We start from the raw sequence: 16,834 nt of genomic DNA on the forward strand, positions 1-16,834 counted from the left end.
TCAAAATATAATAACTTTTAACTTTACTCTTATTTAATATATTATACATCTTTAGGGAAAACAAAACAAAATCTATACTGCAATAAGTAAGGACAAAACAGTATATTTATGTTAAAAAGCTAATGAGATATTAAGAAAAAATTTTTCTCTCTCCACTTTATAAATAGGATTAAACTACTCCTCCGATCCTTAATATAGGACCCAATTCTTGAGTTGGTTTTGGTCCTAAATATAAGACTCATTTCTCACATTTATCAATATTCTCTAAATTACCCCTATAGATACTCCTTCAACCATAATCAAGTAGAAAAGAGAGAGGAGGTATTAAGAAGGATGATTATGATATTTTAGAAAAAATGTGTCACTTTTCTTATAATTAACTAACTTACCTAACTTTCTTAATCTAATTAAATTAGTTAAATGGGTCTTATATTAAGGACCGGAGGAGTATGATTTAGTGCTTGGTTATAATTAGTTCCTCGAAGGCACATTTTTCAGTTCAAAAAAGGTAATTCAGATTAGAAGAAGTAGACAGGTCCCTCTTAGCAAGAGCCTTTGCAACACGGTTTTTTTGGTTTTTTCCTGCAACATGGTTTAATTCGCTAGAAATATGTTGAGGCTTGAGATCCCAAGAGAAGCCCATTAATGTCCCCATTTCCAAAAAAAAAAAACAAGAAGAAGAAGACAGCAAGATTCCTCCATCTTATTTTTCAGCGGCATGTCCATTAAAGTGTTAGAATTCGATTCTAATTAAGGATGGTCTTAAAATTGATTTTATGTATAAGAAGCGAGTATGTAAAAAAAATTTTATTTCAATTTTCATGAAAATACTGTTTAAAAGTGTTTTTTGTTCCATCCAAACACCCGTTAAAATGACTCTCCTAAACCAATGTCCCAAACTAACTTGAGGCTTCTGGACACGGCCCATGCTTCAGTTTCAAACGGGTGCTCTCATCATGTCATCATATTTAGATCATCTAATATCTAATATAAATAGTTCAAATTTAAAATTTTTAATGTGTAATTTGTTAATGATAAATTTATTTTTTTAAAAAAGTGTTATTTAAAATATTATCTTTGCTTTGAATTCTATTCAAAATTAATTTGGATGGTTCAAATTAAAATAAACACTTCATGCTTATTATTGTGATGAGTATAGAATATGCTTCTATTGTTATGGTACAATCGTCACGTTCTTCTTAAGTAGGCATGTCTCGTGTTCATTTTAAGTATTCACATGCTATAAAGGAAGAATTGTTGTAAAGCCATAATAAAAGAACATAATTTTTAAAAGATCTCAATAACAACAACAATCCATAATGACTTTCAATGAAAAAGACAACTTCTCATTTTTTATTAAAAATTTTTTATAGTTATTTTCTTTGTACAGAAATTCATACTAATTTTTCTTATTATAAATCCTTGTACATGATGAACAGAAGCATCTCTCAAGTAGCTTTTTTTTCTTTTTTTTAGGTATAGGTATTCTTTTATTAGAGGTAATTCTGTTTAAGACATTGTCGGACACTAAATATGAGTACATTTCCTATTTTAACAAGTATTTGAATCTTGGTTCACTGCATTGTGAGAGACTAATCTCTCTTATTAGGCCCAACCTTTTTGATTCATGGCGTAGCTATGTTATGCTCACTTGTTGAAATGCCCCAGATTTACGCACGAATGCCCATATCTAATTTCAAGAGCATATTTCCTTGACGATTGACAAAGAGGAGTAGCATAGCAACAAAGAAAATTAAAAAGAAGGAAGCAGGATAATTGATGGAATTTAGTTTTGTTCGATTTGTTAATTTCTTAAACTTGTAATTTTCTTATATATTTTTATCCACTTCCTCGAGATATATTCCTTCCTTATCTTGACCCATGTCAACGGAGATGCAAGGGTAATTTAAAAATTGCAGACTCTTTTCAATTCCTCTCTCTCTCTCTCTCGTGCCCTCCAGTTCCTCCCTCTTTTTTTTTTGGGTAAAAGTAGAGGACATTTTTATCATATCAAGTTACCAGCCTGCCACGTATAAGACGATATCGACATTTTGAGAGGAAGCTCTCCTCCAACGGCCACATATGGCCTCCTTTACCTTCATGTCTCTGCAGCTGCATCAAGAGAAATTCATCCCCTTCTCTCTCCCTAGGTACCATCCCTCGCTCAAAACTTCTAACTTTCAGTTTTTTTCTCTTTCTCTCACTTCCTTTCCTTTCAAAACCAACCATAAACGAAAACTTCATCATGTGAAATCTCAAGCTTCAGCCCCAAAGTTTAGTACTTTAGAACGACGAACTTCCGTAAACACTAAAAGTATCGACAGAAAGAAAGAAATTAGACGTGGGTATTCTTCAGCGAAATCTATAGATAAAAAGGTCAGTAAAAATACAGTGAAAAATCATGTTGATTCAGTTCTGGAGGAGAAATCTGGAAAGAGGTTCTCGAGACATACCAGGGAAACCCCAGCTTATCGAGAAACGAAGGGAATGAATTCTGGGCATTCCTCTCGGTCCTCTAAGGGTAAGTCTCTGGAAGCTAGTGGTAACTATAGAATTACTGAGGAAATAGAGAAGAAAGACAATGGAAATCAGGTAGTAAAGGGGAACAAGAAGAAGTCAAAGAAGGATAACGAATCTCCAGAAGTCAAATTGCGGGTTGCTTTGGATCAGTGTTCCAAAAGAGGGGATGTAATGGAGGCATTATCTTTGTATGATAAGGCTCGAAGTAAAGGAATCAAATTGGGGCAGCACAACTATACAGTGCTGTTGTATCTTTGTTCTTCTGCAGCCGTTGGTGTTGTTCGACCAGCTAAAAGTGGAAGTGGAAGTCGAACTTCTGAAAAATTGGCTTTGCCTAAGGAAGTTGTGAGTCCCCTAGAGTTCAGGGAATTAATAGATAAAAATGAAAGGGAATTAAGTAGGAGTAATACGGATGAGAGACTAGTTGACACAGCGAAGAGTAATGAAACAATCAATAGGACAGAGTTGAACTCGAATGATAAAATGACCAAGTCCTGCAATGGATTGCTAAGACAGAATACTCATCCTAGGAAGGAAGGTGATGAGTTTTCAGCTGTTCAAGATATTGAATACAACCAAGAGGACCATGAAATTTTGGTAAGTGAAGATGTCAAGAAATATGCTCTAAAGAGGGGGTTTGAGATATATGAGAATATGCGCAATGAGGGGGTCACAATGAATGAAGCAGCCTTAACGTCCGTGGCTAGAATAGCCATGTCAATGGGTGATGGCGACATGGCTTTTGAGATGGTGAAGCAAATGAAGATGCTGGGAATTAATCCCCGGTTGCGATCTTATGATCCTGCTCTCTTCACGTTTTGCAATAATGGAGATGTGGAAAAAGCAGTTTCTGTTGAAAAACAAATGCTGGAAGATGGTGTCAATCCAGAGGAGCCCGAGTTGGAGGCACTTTTAAGAGCAAGCATTTTGGCCGGCAAGAGTGACAAGGTCTATTATGTGTTGCATAGACTAAGAACTACTGTTAGGGAAGTCTCAACCTCTACTGCAGAGGTGGTTATTAATTGGTTCAAGAGCAAGCAAGCTTCAAGGGTTGGGAAAAGGAAATGGGATAAGAGATTGATGAAAGAAACAATAGAAAATAATGGTGGAGGCTGGCATGGGCAGGGATGGTTGGGTAAGGGACAATGGGAAATTTCCCATACAACTGTTGCTACTGATGGAATGTGTAAATGCTGTGGGGAGCATTTGGCCACTATTGATCTAGATCCCGTTGAAACAGAGAAATTTGCCAACTCTGTTGCATCTATTGCTATAATGAGAGAGAAAAGGTCAAACTTTCAGAAGTTCCAAGTAAGAAACACTAACAATGCAAATGAGTTATAGTTTTATTATTAATTGAGGAAGCGGAACAAATTAATCTGTCAAATGCAGAAATGGCTTGACTATTATGGACCTTTTGAAGCAGTGGTTGATGCTGCAAATGTGGGACTTTTCAGCCAAAGGAGATTCATGCCATCCAAGGCAAGTTACTGAATGTAGGAAAATCCTGGTTTGCTTTGTGGATTCTTGTTTTCATCTCTATTGTGTTTATTAATTTTTTTCTCCTTGTATAAAACCTGTAGATAAATGTTGTTGTTAACGGAATACGTCAGAAGCTGCCTTCAAAGAGGTATCCACTTGTTATTTTGCATAATAAGCGTATTACAGGGCACAAGATGGATGAACCATTCAACAGGGAATTAATTGAGAAGTGGAAAAATGCTGATGCACTTTATGCCACACCTACCGGATCAAATGATGACTGGTAAGAAACAAAATTCGACAATTTTTATTCTCACTTCCACTTATTTATTTATTTTACTCATTATAGCTTACAAGTGCTTCGCATGCTAACCCTCCTTCAGGTACTGGTTGTATGCAGCTATAAAATTCAGGTGCTTAATTGTGACCAATGATGAAATGAGAGATCATTTATTTCAACTTTTGGGAAATGACATCTTCCCCAAGTGGAAAGAAAGACATCAAGTGAGTAAAGCTCTTAAGGGAAATATTTTTTTTTTTCTTAATCAATATGATGCTGATGTCATATATTTTTTGTGGAAAAAAAAAAAAAGGTTTAGTATTGTTTTTTATTCTACTGTGTCTAAAGCTGGGCCTAGTTTCTTTTTTTTTTGGTCTCTTTTCTCTTTTTTAATCCAAGAACGGGTACAAATATGACCATTCTAACATGGATCTATCTCTTTTCCTAACTCAAGGTACATTTTAGTTTCTCTGATACTGGTCCAGAGTTTCACATGCCCCCTCCTTGTTCTGTTGTAATTCAGGTAAGTGACCCATATAGTATTGGAAATATCTTGTGCTTTTTCTAAAAGAACAGCATTGAAAACACAAAATAATTTGATTTTTCTGTAAGCCTTTGTTGGTTTGAGTTTTAAATATTAGAGATACAGAGTAAAAGGAAAAAATAAATAAATACAAGCAAGGAAAAAGAAAATAAACAATGGAAATATAACATTGCAATAGCTGTAGCAGGAATCAGAGGAAGGCCATTGGCATATTCCGGTTAAGTCTGAGGACGATTTTAAATCAGAAAGAAGATGGCTGTGCATCACCCGTTGTAAATCAGATAAGGCTTCACAAAATTTTTCAACAATATCTGAAGGTAACTGCTGACACAGCAAACAATCACTCGAGACAGTATCTAGTTCATTTACACTGTTATTCTTCAAACTAGAGTCTTCACTCAATGACGTACTTATTATTGATTTCAGCCTTCTTTGATAATTTTTTTTTAAAGCAAAACTCTATAATTTTACTGTAAGCTGTTGAAATATTTGGTGGCCTAGACCAACAAATTGTCCATGTTATGTTTGGATTCAAGCTTGTCACCATGCATCTGACTTCACATCTGCTCATCAATCACTATGCTAACCTCTTGGGATGGATCATTGGAAGGTGTCCGCAAATGTTACAGAAACAATATCTTGAGTTGGCTTTTCCTTTTTTCGAATCGTCTCTCGTAACTTGTTTAGTAATTATATCTTATATATATATATATATATATATATATATATATTATCTAGGTTCATATTTCCTATATTTTACATTTTCTTTCTTTTCCTTTGACATGTTAATGAAAAATGGGAGAATTTGGGAAAATTTGTTCTAGGTGGAGGAAACTTTAATCTTCAGATATTTTAGTTGTGTGTGTTGTATATATGATCTTATTTTATGTATTTTCCGACTTTTCTTTAATTTTTTTAGGGCATCTTTTAAAGAGCCCCGGTGTAGTGTATGTTAAAAAGGATTTGAGATGTTAAAATTTCACACCAGTTGTCAGTTTTCTCCCCTCTTTTTGTCTCTGTTTCTGCCAATTTCTTCTTCACCCTACTTTTTCTTTGGCCTTTCTAGATCATCCAACTTCTTGAACCCACTTAATTTCTTTTTGTTATATTGAAAATAAAATCTAGTTTTCTTCTTGAGCCATTCATAATATGGTGACGGTGGCTGTATTATAAATGCTCATGTTTAGTGCAGAACTTCTTGTGTCTGCTGACTTCGTTTATGCTATCTCATCCTTCATTATCTTCCATTAAGTAGACACCTTATTCATTTATGTTTTGCATCTCTCTCTCTCTCTCTCTCTCTATATATATATATATATATATATTGATATGGATTCTCAACTTGTGAAGATGAAGAATGCGTGGGATCTTCTCCTGAAGCTGCATCTACTGCGGAGTTACAACATGAGAAGCACAAAGGAATAAAGGAGGAACATCAAAAATTGTACAAAAGTCTGAGGGATATATTTTCAGCATCAGGGTCACTGGAGTCAGATCATAGGACCTTGTTAACTGAAATTGAAGCTGCAGAGTTTCTTGGCGGCTGTACCATTGATTTTCAGATATGAATTTCATTATTTATATTCAGTTCCATGAATGATACCCTATTAATTTTGACTCCTAGGTATAATGTAAAGCTCCAATATAAGTTGTATGTATAGCTTAAGGATGAGTATAATAATGGTAGTTAAGAAGGGGATAAAATAGTTCTAGCACAATTTTTTGAAATAATCTCACAATGGTTTTGGATAACTGCTTTGTCAATTGGTCCTCAATTTACTGTGCTGATAAAGGTAAATTCTTGGAAATTACCTGGCGGGTTTGTAAGGTCAAACAAATTGGGTCTTGTATGTTGCATTATAGTTATACTACCTTCGGTTTTTAATATAAAAGTTAGTTCACTAATTTGAGTGGATTAAGAAAACTAATAAAATTAGTTATTTGTAATAAATAGGTATTGTCTTTATTAAAATATCTTTGTTAATCAAGTATATTAGTTAGAACTATCATTATTATAAAGACTATATTGAAAGAAATAGATAAATATGAGAGATAAAATGGATTGGGGTCTTATATTTAGAACTAAAATAAAAATCAAATTCTTATATTAAGGACCGGAGGTATTATCTCATATTTATGTTTGTATTTACATTATTCCTACTATTTAGGTCCATTATATTCAATTGTTTTTCAATTGGGGGACTTCAAATCCAAGGGGCGAATCGTTTTTTTCCTTGCCAGGGGATGACTTGAGCCAAAAAAAAAAATTTTTAAATTACAAATTGGTAAATTGGTAAACTTTTCATAAAGATGTATAAAGACTGTATAGATGAGTATTAATATATTAATAAAATAATAACAATTAAGTCTTGTATAATTAGATAGGGTTAGCTGCCTCTTCATCAATGACAAAATCCTTAAACTTACTGTTAACTAACAAATCATCAACAGATCTCTTCGAAGTCTTTAGATCAACTTGATGAATTGAATTCTTGTTCCTTCACAAAAGTTGTTGCCAAAAAAAAAAAGGGGCTGTCCAGAAAATCAAGTTTTGCCATATATGCATTTTGTATGAAGCTCCAAAAATTGAAGAAATGAGGGAAAGGAAAAAGCCAGACTTACATTCCTTGGCCTTTTATATGGCTTTGTTCAGATCTGCTTTGAATTGGATCTCAATTTTTCCTTCCTTTTAGGCCCTTTTGTGTTTGTGATAGCCCTCTTTTTACCTTCTCCTTCACAAACTTATGCTCCTATTTTCCAATGGGGAGAATCGCAAGTTAGACGGCAAATTGAATTTAGTTCTAAATATGAAATTTTAATTCATTTTATTTTTTAAATTTATAATTTTTTTTTGTATAACTCATAATACTCTCAAATTATTTTAAATTTGAGACTGATCTCTATTAGGCTAGGAGTATTAAAATGAAAACTCTCTTAACAAGTGTGCCTTCTAGAATTCAAATTTATAAAATTGTTATCAAACTATCTAAATTGATTATACATATTGAAAAAGTATTCATTAAATGATATCTCTAATACAAATGATTAAAAAAGATATTTTAAAGAAATCAACGTATATTTCTTACAACAAAACTAATTTAACTAATTTTTTTGAATTTCTTCAATAAGTCATCAAGATTGAAAGAGTTGATTGAAATGCAATATTTCTTTCCAAAATATTATATTTCAGAAAGAAATATTGCATTTCAATTTCAAAAAAACCGAAACATCAAAGAATTTTAATTAAAAAAAGCCAATTCCAAAACAAAATTAATCTAACTCTTATATTTAAAATTAAAAGGAATGTTTGATTTTAATTTTTTTTTTAAAAAAAGGGAGTCTTTTTATTTCTTGCATGTATTTTGTTTTACCACAAAAAAAGCAAGATCTTGTCCAACCAAGGCACAACCAAAAGGTTGACTTATTTTTGTGAGTACTGAGAGGTGTTTGGTGCAATTTAGAAACCCTTTTAAAAAATACTTTTACATAAATCAAGATAAATTTTTTTTCACATACTACCTCCGGTCCTAATTATAAGACCCAGTTGACTTATTTGAGGAGATTAATGAAGTAAGTTAAGTTAGTTATTTGTAATAAATAAGTGTTGTCATTCCTAAAATATCCTTGCTAATTAAGTGTATTGGCTAAAACTATCATTATTAGAGGGACTATTTTGGAAAAAAAATATAAATATGAGAGACAAAATGGATTGGGGTCTTATAATTAGGACCAAATAAAAAGTCAAACGGAGTCTTATATTAAGGACCAGAGGTAATATTTATTTTATATATCATAAAATTACTTTTAAAATTATGATTTGGTATCTAAACACCCCTAAATGAAAAACATATCAAAGATCATCACTTTAGGTTTGAGAGCTTCTTAAGATTAGCATTTCTCAGTACTCAACGTGTACATTGACATTCCTAATCTGAGTCGTGTATATATATATTTAAATTAAAAGGAGACTATTTTATGCTAAAAGATATTTAAATTATTTTATACTATATAAATAATATAATACGTATAATTTAGACAAATAAATATTATCGTCATTGACATTTTGTTGCATCAAACTGATAAAAACATCTTTTTTATTTAAGAAAATGCATATTAATAGTAATCATCACCGACACCGTGCTTCGATCTGTGCATGTGAAGCGCCCTTTTAGGAGAAGGGAGCTTTATATATATATTCTCACCTATAATGTACGTTAAGAAAGTTTAGGACCATACTTACATATATTTATTATATTAAGTTTTCTACTTATGCTGACTATACATATCTTCTATTTTTAAAATATTATCATTTTTATTAATAAAAAATTATTTCAACAAATTTATTTCATATAATCATCTGTAATTAAAAAAATTATTAGTTAGAGCAATTTAGTTAATCAGTTATGAAATTCTGTAATTAATGAAAAATACTAGGTAAAATAAATTAATGATTCAAACAAAATATCTTATGTTATGAAACATTCAAAAATCTTTATAAAAAGCACATGGGGAAGCAGTATATAATAAATTTTCAGTAGAAATGTAGTTTTTTATTTTGTTTTTTTTTATTCTCTAGTTTTATACAAAATTTCAATTTGATTTTTTTAATTTCATAAAATATATTTTTAGTTGTTTAAGTCCAAAATTGTTAGCGAAAAATAATTATTAATTAGTTTTGAAACTTAATCTATCTGTCTTTTTCTTGGGTTACAAAATCTATCCAAACTCTTGTCAATATTTGAGGTTTCAATGTCAATAGTGTTTGTCAAGGCTGAAGAGGCAGTTTATAAAGTGAAGCATCCAAAATCAAACTTTATGTAACTTCTACCTTTCTTATCACAAATGAAGCTGTGCATGTGCCGTTTAATTCTCGACCCATGAGCTCTCCAGGCCATTGTCGTCCCCATTTCCCATTCAAAAAGCATTTAATCTTGAGGAATGAAATTATTTGTTTTGTATTTATCAGACCATGCTTCAGAATTTGCAGCAATAACCTTGTCTTTATTACAAGATTCCCAGCTGATAATCTCACTGCAGTGTCCCAAATGACCATTGTTTAGCTGTTTCCCGTCTTTTTGAAAGACTGAAAGCTCAGGAAATAGAAGAACAGAATATCACGGGACTGAAACTTGTTATGTCACTTTCTGTCTGCTGATACTGAATCTCAGATTGTTCATAGTTTTGTTTCTCACCGTTTCACAGAAAACCTCCCATAGCTCGCAAAACCCATCTTCTTCCGTCTGTGTCCAGAAGGGAATTTTATGGCCCAGAAGAACTTGAATATGGAACCCATATCTTCTGCATTGCCCTGTGCAAACCCAGAAGCTGAGGTAGAAGAAGAAAACTTGCGTTTTGCCAAGTCCCTTCAGGTTCGTATCTTACATGCATTGCTATAGAGTACGGGGTTCGATTTTATTCTGTTCATTTTTAAATGTTTTTTGCCTTTTTCTTTTGGTTCATGGTGGTTGCAGGAACTTCGAGGACTTCAGTCTCAGCTTCGTGATGCTGCATATTACTGTGAAACGACATTCTTAGAGAGCAAAGTGAAAAGAGAGTAAGTCATTTCGCACCCCTCCTCCATAGCCATATAACTTGCTGTTTTGAAGTTATCATGTGATGCATTCATTGTCTCCTTCATTTTATTGCCCTTTTTTCCGTTGATAAATGTACTTTCTTTCTTTATTTTAAAATCATATATTTCAACTGTTTGGTTCCAAATATTTCAGCTAGAGACGATTTCTCTGAATGCACAGGATGTAAGTGAAAATACTGTTGAAGAAAACAGCAATGATATAATGCAGGGGAAATGTTTAAAGAATTATAATGTGGAATGCAAAAACAATGAGTTTATTACTATTTCAAAATCGATTTATAGTAATTAAGTTTCGACTAGTATATTATATGTATATGTTCTCCAATCTTGGCCAATTTACACCTGAGTTTCACTCCTTAGTGTGTATATTAAAAAATATAGAGAAGGAACGAGACTTCATATTCTTAAGCAAGGCCTTGGGTTTATGTCTTATGGACGAAAAAAATTACGTTGGGAAAGTCACCCTTATGTGGATCAAGAATGGTCAAATTTAAATCAGTCAATACCAAATAACAGACAGTTGTTGGGTAGAAAAAGTAAATTTAGAGCCATGTAACTTCACATAATGCACAAGGGCGTGTTAAAATTAAACAATTAGCATCTTAAATTTTCTGCTGTTCTTTATGTTGTTCCATTTTCAAACTAAACCCAACTCTGAAAGCTCTAGGAAGGGCAGAAATGGAAGCTATTCTAGCAGCACAAAACATAAAGTTACTCATTTGTACACTTGAAGTGTTGTGACTTTGACTCTCACATTGAGCCTAACCAGAACATGCTGAGCGGTTGATATTCTTTCTTGATTCTTTTTTCTTGTTTTGGAAGCTTTGTTTGGCTTCTGGATGTTGTGACAGACTAGGATTTCTACATTTTGCAGAGTGCTGGAGAACACAAAAGAATACCTATGCGGGGCCATGGTAACTGTCGTTGATCATCTTGGGAATGTCTCAGCCAATCTTGATTCCCTTATTTCTCAAACAAGTGCATTTTCTGAGGCTGAATTACGCATCAGCTGCCTCAAACAAGTGAGTAGATATATAGTATGTTTATCAAATAGAGTTGGCCAGCATAATAAGCAAAGACGTAGCCTTTGCTGCAAAAACATTAAAATGAAGTGAGAAGAGTTATTAGTTGCTGAAGTTGGTGTCTTTTGACAGAGACTGCTTTCATGTGAAGAATATGCTAATAGCCTTGCCCTCTCCAAAATGCAGTGGAGTGACAATTTGCCAAGATTCCATTCACGTTACTTATCACCTTGTAAGTATTCCCTGATAGTCCTTTATACTTTTCAGAGGCAGTAAATTTTTCTATGCTGTTGTTATTTTCGTGCACTTATCTAATTCTTTTTTATTTTCCTTTTTCTACTTCCATTCTTTGATCAGCATCAACCTGTGAGGGGTCACGCGGTGAAAAATTGAGGTACTTCTTTCATTACTTAATGCCCTGAAGAATCCGATAGTTAAATGATGTTAGGCCATATGTTAAGAGGTTGCTATAATTCCTAGGCATTTCTCATTCTTTCTTCTCTTTTAAATCTTACTCAGGGATTCTGGAAGTGAAGTTCCTTCAAAAATTAAAGATATGCTTTTGCTTGAGGAGGAGGATTTGCCACTTTTTATGTACACACAGAAGCCAAATCCAAACTTTAAGTTAACCACTGCTACGGCTAAGGGGCACGCCAACTTGGCCTTAGGTAAGATATTGGTTTCATGCCAAACTTACCGCTATCAAACATGATGAGATCTTTCGAAAGTTTACTCAGAGTGTCATGTGTTTATTGAAAAAACTATTAGCGAAATCCTAAAAAATTTACTTTAAATTAGTCATAAGTTTCTTCTGCTTTCTGGATTTGACAATACTTGATCTGCAGATGTGGTACCTGTTCAGGATGTACTGTCGGTTTTCACAAAAATCCCAAATCAAACATTTCATTTCCAAGTGAGTTTGGCTCATGAAATCTACCTTATTTGAACTGGCTTTGCTCTGTGGCTCTTAATTTCTAATGTCCAATGACTTTACATGTAGGTGACCGAGAAGGCTGGACGCCATAGAAAATCATTGCGTAATAGTGACAAGTTATGGCTCATACGGCCAAGAAAGCACTCACAGTAATTGAACCGGAGAACCTGTTTCTTCATTTTCCAGTCCTCTGTGTTTTTTTATGGTGATATTTATCTTTGGTCACGTGCTTTTAGAGGTTTTTACCTCTGTAATTATGATAGGGAAGACCTTCCTGATACAGAGGGACTTGGATTTAGCATATCAGACTGTTAATATTCGTTGAACTTGAAGATTTTCTTAAGGAATAATCAGGTTCCAAATGCCTAGAAAACTATATAGATTTATTATTGAACAAAATGACAATAAAAGTATAAAGAATATACAAACAGCCAGCACTGACACAATCTATTGGATTCTAAGGAGCAGAGGAAAGAAGACTACTACACAAAAAATATGGGGCCGAGCCTGAATATTTACACCTGCACAGTGAATGTTTTCTTCCTGGTTTCCTTTTTTGCTGTGAGTTCCTCTCCTTTTCTCCTTCCTCTTCGGCATTGGATCTTCTCAATTTCACTCGTACATGGACAGCAAGAATGATGGATTCATTGGAAGTGTAATTCACCCCATAATGTGTGGGTTGGATATACCGAAATCATCTTTTTCAGAAAATTATGTTGTAAATTCAGAAGAGAAATTGAGAATATCCAATTTTTTCAATCCGGTCATTCATATCGATGGCGAGGTATGGGACTTTTGATGGCATACAAATGCTCAATTTTGTCCCAGTAGGATTTCTTGGGGTACTTGGGAGTTTTATTTGAACTCTTTTCCTCGTTTTCTTTATAGTTTTCTTCATCCAAGTCTCCAGAGTTATGCATATCATCCCTTCCATTAGAAGAAGGCCAATTCATGAAATCTGAGAGAGTCATGGAGGATGACGTATCTGATGAAGAATTAAACTTCTCTGCATCTTCCTCAGGGCTTCGGCCCATGTCATCATCCACTGAAAGCCTCCTGTTATGTCCTGCCATTGATGGATTTAGGGCCATGGAATCAGCATATAAAACATCCTCAATCCTTGATGACACTGTATAGGCCAAGCTTTCTATCACTCTTGAATAGCTTTCTAGAATGGACTGTCCTACATCCTGTGCGAATTTTTACAACAAGAAGTCCAATCAACAAAATGAAAAACCTTATTGGATGAGAAGGTGAAAAAACAACGATAAGTTGCAAGTAATGGTGTATTTTTACCTTATTGTACTGGATCTTGCTTATTTCAAGTGAGGATTGTGGAAGTCCTGGGAACTTCTGTTTAATTAACAACAATATGGTCTCTGCTCTATCCTCAAAGAGCTCCCTCTTCTCATGGCTGACAGCTGAACCCCAGGAAGATTTGCTGTCCTTGTTGGTCATCTTTCTTCTCCATATCACTATAGAAGCTTCAATTCTATTCTTGAGGTCAAGAACCCTGTGCTCAGAGGACAAGTCCATAGTTGAGAGGAACTGTCCAGCATCAAAGTAATCCTCTGTTATATATTTATAGATTGAATCACCAAGGCTTTCTCTACCGTTCTGCCAAATATACCAAGGCAAAAATTAATCCATATATTTCATGAAACAGACTGACTCCTTGTTAACTCTTGATAAATTTTCATCAAGATATGTATTTACTTTAGGAAGAGATTCAATGTAGTTTTCAGGAATCTCCATCTCAGATAGTACTTGAGCATTAATAGCCATGGCTGCTTTGAGTACTTGGGTGACAGAGTCCTTTTGGATATACAGCCATTTTCTTCCTGCATCTGATAATCCATCTGGGGGAACTTTAACAGTCGGTAGCCACCATTTGTCACTCTTTTTACCTTCAGGATCATCATCACACTTTTTAACATACCAGAATTCAGTCTGATCTTTGAAATTATCTAACGTGTCCTGTTCCATCGTAATCCAGTTTGTTAGTGGGAGTGTGAAATTGACAGACTTAGAAGTTACCTGTAAATTTTAGAGAGAGAGAGAGAGAGAGAGGAGAGAGTCTACAGAATCTATACACATTATAGGATCCACCACTGATAGAATTAATACTGATGCACGTTCCAAGATCATATACCAGACTAATTCAAATGGATTAGGAGGACAGAAAAAAGGTAAAATTTAGCTACTTACAATAAGCATTGCATCAAGCTTGCGTAAGGCAGGTATGTTCATGAGCAGATCAATTCGTTGCCGGGTAGTCATGATCTATAAAGTCAAATACTGAAATTATTATGTATGTCTGACCAAACTGAAACCGAAATATAACATTTTTTGGCTCGAAGAGATGAGAGAATGAAGGTCCAGATGATCACCTCCATGCACGTCCCATCCTTTCCTATCTGTTTTGAAGGAACAAACTCAACAATGTGATCAGTCACAGATAAAATCCAGTCAGCTTCTCTTCTCCACCTTGCTTTGTTTTCTGCAGACATTGGCCCCAGTTTCGATTGTTCTCCAAAAACAGATGCTGCATGTGCAATGTTTCACAGCCAAGCAAAATGTTGCACCAAATATTCAGTAAGGCTTCATTTATTTTTATAATGAAACACTTTGGAACCATTTTTCCTCTTGCAAGTACGCATACCAGCTAGATTCGTTATTGCATTGGACAAAGCCAAAGCAGAAGAAACTCCCTTTCCAGCACCTGACATATCTTCTCCCAGAAGCAGCTTAGCAAATCTTTCCTTTATCATCTCCACTTCTGTAAGTACAAACACGATAGAACATCACGTGAAGAAAAAACATTTACACTATTCTAAAAGTTTTGATTATCATCTTGTGTAACACCTAAACAATTTCAAGGAATAGAACTCCACAATGTCGAGTTGAGATGTTTAGATACGAACCAGTTTGTGGCTTGGAAGGTTTAGGGCCAACTGCTTCCCCATGAGTAGGTGAAGGTGAAACATTATGCCGTTGATGAATCGCAGATTCTACTTGACGATTTCCCAATGAGGATTCACTCTCATTGCCATTAGAGCTGTTTGGCATTTCATTATCAGATTCTGCTTCACCCCTATAATCCTCCTCCTCCTCCTCCTCGTCGCTATCGTGACGAGAACCATCAGAGATTAAATGGTGGATTCGTTTCCCAATCCGCCTGAAATGAAAAGACCTTGCCTTCTGCATTCTGGGTTTACGAGGAACAAGCAAGAATCATCATTCACAGAGCTGCATCTTTTTCCTGCAATGATTAAAACCTCGTTTGGACAAAGAATGTGATGTTAAGTAATGGGTACGTAGAAATAGAATGCCCAGTGTTTGAAATTTGAAGCAATGTCCGTGACTATAGCATGAAATTTTTCTTCCGGCTATTTCTCTGCCATTCATCTTTTGTGTTCTTGAGTGGTTGTTCTTTGATACACTCTAAAGAAGAGAAAATGCAAATAATGGAAATGATTTGAGTGATTAATGTGGGATGGAGTTAGATTGTTGGCGGAGATCCACAAGAGAAAGTGAACTATTATTAGAATAGATGACGTGAAGCTTAGGTAATTAGAATGCCATTCATCTTGTTTTCACTAAGCCACGTTAAGATTTGATTTCACTATTTGGAAAATTCAAAGAAGAAAAACTCGTTAATATAATATACATACAAAGGAAGTTACATTACGGATAAATTTATAAATAAATATATTGCTCTTATCTTATTCATAAGTCACTTCCAAGATGTAAAAAAAAACTTTAAACTTTATTAACTCTCATTTAAAATTTAACAACTTTTCAACTTTATTCTTATTTAATATACATTATACCCCATAAAAATAAAACCAACACAATAATAAATAAATGATAAAATTATATGCTCATATAAAAAATTTCTCTTTACTCTATAAATAGGACCAAAAACCTTTTTTTACTCTGCGTTATAAATAGAACTAGAAAAATATATATTTTGACTCACATATAACTGGAGACCTTGTAACCCCATGACATCAAACGTATCTCTTTAATCTTTCTCAAGCATGAATTGTCAATAGGAACCTCTCCCATAATAATTAATAGGTGCATAGGTAATAGGTTATGGTTATACTACCTTCGATTCTATTTATAAAATATTGTTTATAGTTGATAAACAATGTCTATAATCATTTAGTCATAGGAAAAAGAGATTTGGGGTTTTTATAGATTTAAATTTTTTTTTTTTTACTTTCGTGATTTAGTTCCTATTATTAGGTTATCGTAATTATGTTATCATTCTTTAAACATTACTTAATATCCTACTACTTTTGAAGTCGTAATCCTAAATCTTTGGCTAAAAAAAAATTCCTAAATCTAAGTCATTTTTTCAGTTCTAAGATTCAAAATACTACCTTCGGTCCTGTTTATAAGAGCTAGTTGACTAATTTGAAGAGATTAATGAAAAAAGTTAATTTAGTTA

At 33.8% G+C, this 16,834-nt stretch overlaps 3 protein-coding genes across 3 annotated transcripts; 2 read left to right on the top strand and 1 right to left on the bottom strand.

Moving 5' to 3' along the window:
• Window positions 1-2,076: 2,076 nt before the first annotated feature.
• Window positions 2,077-6,630, top strand: LOC114731058 (proteinaceous RNase P 1, chloroplastic/mitochondrial). Its single transcript, XM_028918186.1, has 7 exons — window positions 2,077-3,831; window positions 3,913-4,002; window positions 4,104-4,285; window positions 4,386-4,506; window positions 4,737-4,805; window positions 5,014-5,143; window positions 6,177-6,630. The coding sequence occupies exons 1-7, from the start codon at window positions 2,083-2,085 to the stop codon at window positions 6,392-6,394; spliced, it is 2,559 nt and encodes an 852-aa protein (XP_028774019.1). The 5' UTR covers window positions 2,077-2,082; the 3' UTR covers window positions 6,395-6,630.
• A 3,478-nt stretch (window positions 6,631-10,108) lies between these two features.
• LOC114731051 (protein ABIL2-like) lies at window positions 10,109-12,640 on the top strand. Its single transcript, XM_028918179.1, has 8 exons — window positions 10,109-10,195; window positions 10,298-10,380; window positions 11,294-11,441; window positions 11,574-11,673; window positions 11,799-11,835; window positions 11,961-12,109; window positions 12,287-12,354; window positions 12,442-12,640. The coding sequence occupies exons 1-8, from the start codon at window positions 10,109-10,111 to the stop codon at window positions 12,526-12,528; spliced, it is 759 nt and encodes a 252-aa protein (XP_028774012.1). The 3' UTR covers window positions 12,529-12,640.
• A 499-nt stretch (window positions 12,641-13,139) lies between these two features.
• Window positions 13,140-15,582, bottom strand: LOC114731052 (rho guanine nucleotide exchange factor 8-like). The gene is made up of 7 exons (XM_028918180.1): window positions 15,300-15,582; window positions 15,038-15,178; window positions 14,766-14,920; window positions 14,584-14,658; window positions 14,092-14,352; window positions 13,672-13,992; window positions 13,140-13,565 (listed from the first exon to the last, which is right to left on the bottom strand). The coding sequence occupies exons 1-7, from the start codon at window positions 15,580-15,582 to the stop codon at window positions 13,140-13,142; spliced, it is 1,662 nt and encodes a 553-aa protein (XP_028774013.1).
• Between the last annotated feature and the right edge of the window lie 1,252 nt (window positions 15,583-16,834).

This window comes from Neltuma alba, unplaced genomic scaffold (assembly GCF_004799145.2).
Source record: "Neltuma alba isolate B1F8T4 unplaced genomic scaffold, ASM479914v2 tig00012799_pilon, whole genome shotgun sequence".
In the NCBI taxonomy this organism is placed as follows: domain Eukaryota; kingdom Viridiplantae; phylum Streptophyta; class Magnoliopsida; order Fabales; family Fabaceae; genus Neltuma; species Neltuma alba.

Excerpts from the sequence above, each read along its gene's own strand:
- LOC114731058 (XM_028918186.1), top strand. The coding sequence starts at position 2,083 with ATGGCCTCCTTTACCTTCATGTCTCTGCAGCTGCATCAAGAGAAATTC. Across the intron at positions 3,832-3,912 it reads CAAACTTTCAGAAGTTCCAA|AAATGGCTTGACTATTATGG; the intron begins GTAAGAAACACT and ends TGTCAAATGCAG. Across the intron at positions 5,144-6,176 it reads TTTTTCAACAATATCTGAAG|ATGAAGAATGCGTGGGATCT; the intron begins GTAACTGCTGAC and ends CAACTTGTGAAG.
- LOC114731051 (XM_028918179.1), top strand. The coding sequence starts at position 10,109 with ATGGAACCCATATCTTCTGCATTGCCCTGTGCAAACCCAGAAGCTGAG. Across the intron at positions 10,381-11,293 it reads GAGAGCAAAGTGAAAAGAGA|AGTGCTGGAGAACACAAAAG; the intron begins GTAAGTCATTTC and ends TACATTTTGCAG. Across the intron at positions 12,110-12,286 it reads GCACGCCAACTTGGCCTTAG|ATGTGGTACCTGTTCAGGAT; the intron begins GTAAGATATTGG and ends CTTGATCTGCAG.
- LOC114731052 (XM_028918180.1), bottom strand. The coding sequence starts at position 15,582 with ATGCAGAAGGCAAGGTCTTTTCATTTCAGGCGGATTGGGAAACGAATC. Across the intron at positions 15,179-15,299 it reads ACCTTCCAAGCCACAAACTG|GTTCTATCGTGTTTGTACTT; the intron begins GTTCGTATCTAA and ends TCTTCACGTGAT. Across the intron at positions 13,566-13,671 it reads GCAAGATCCAGTACAATAAG|GATGTAGGACAGTCCATTCT; the intron begins GTAAAAATACAC and ends AAATTCGCACAG.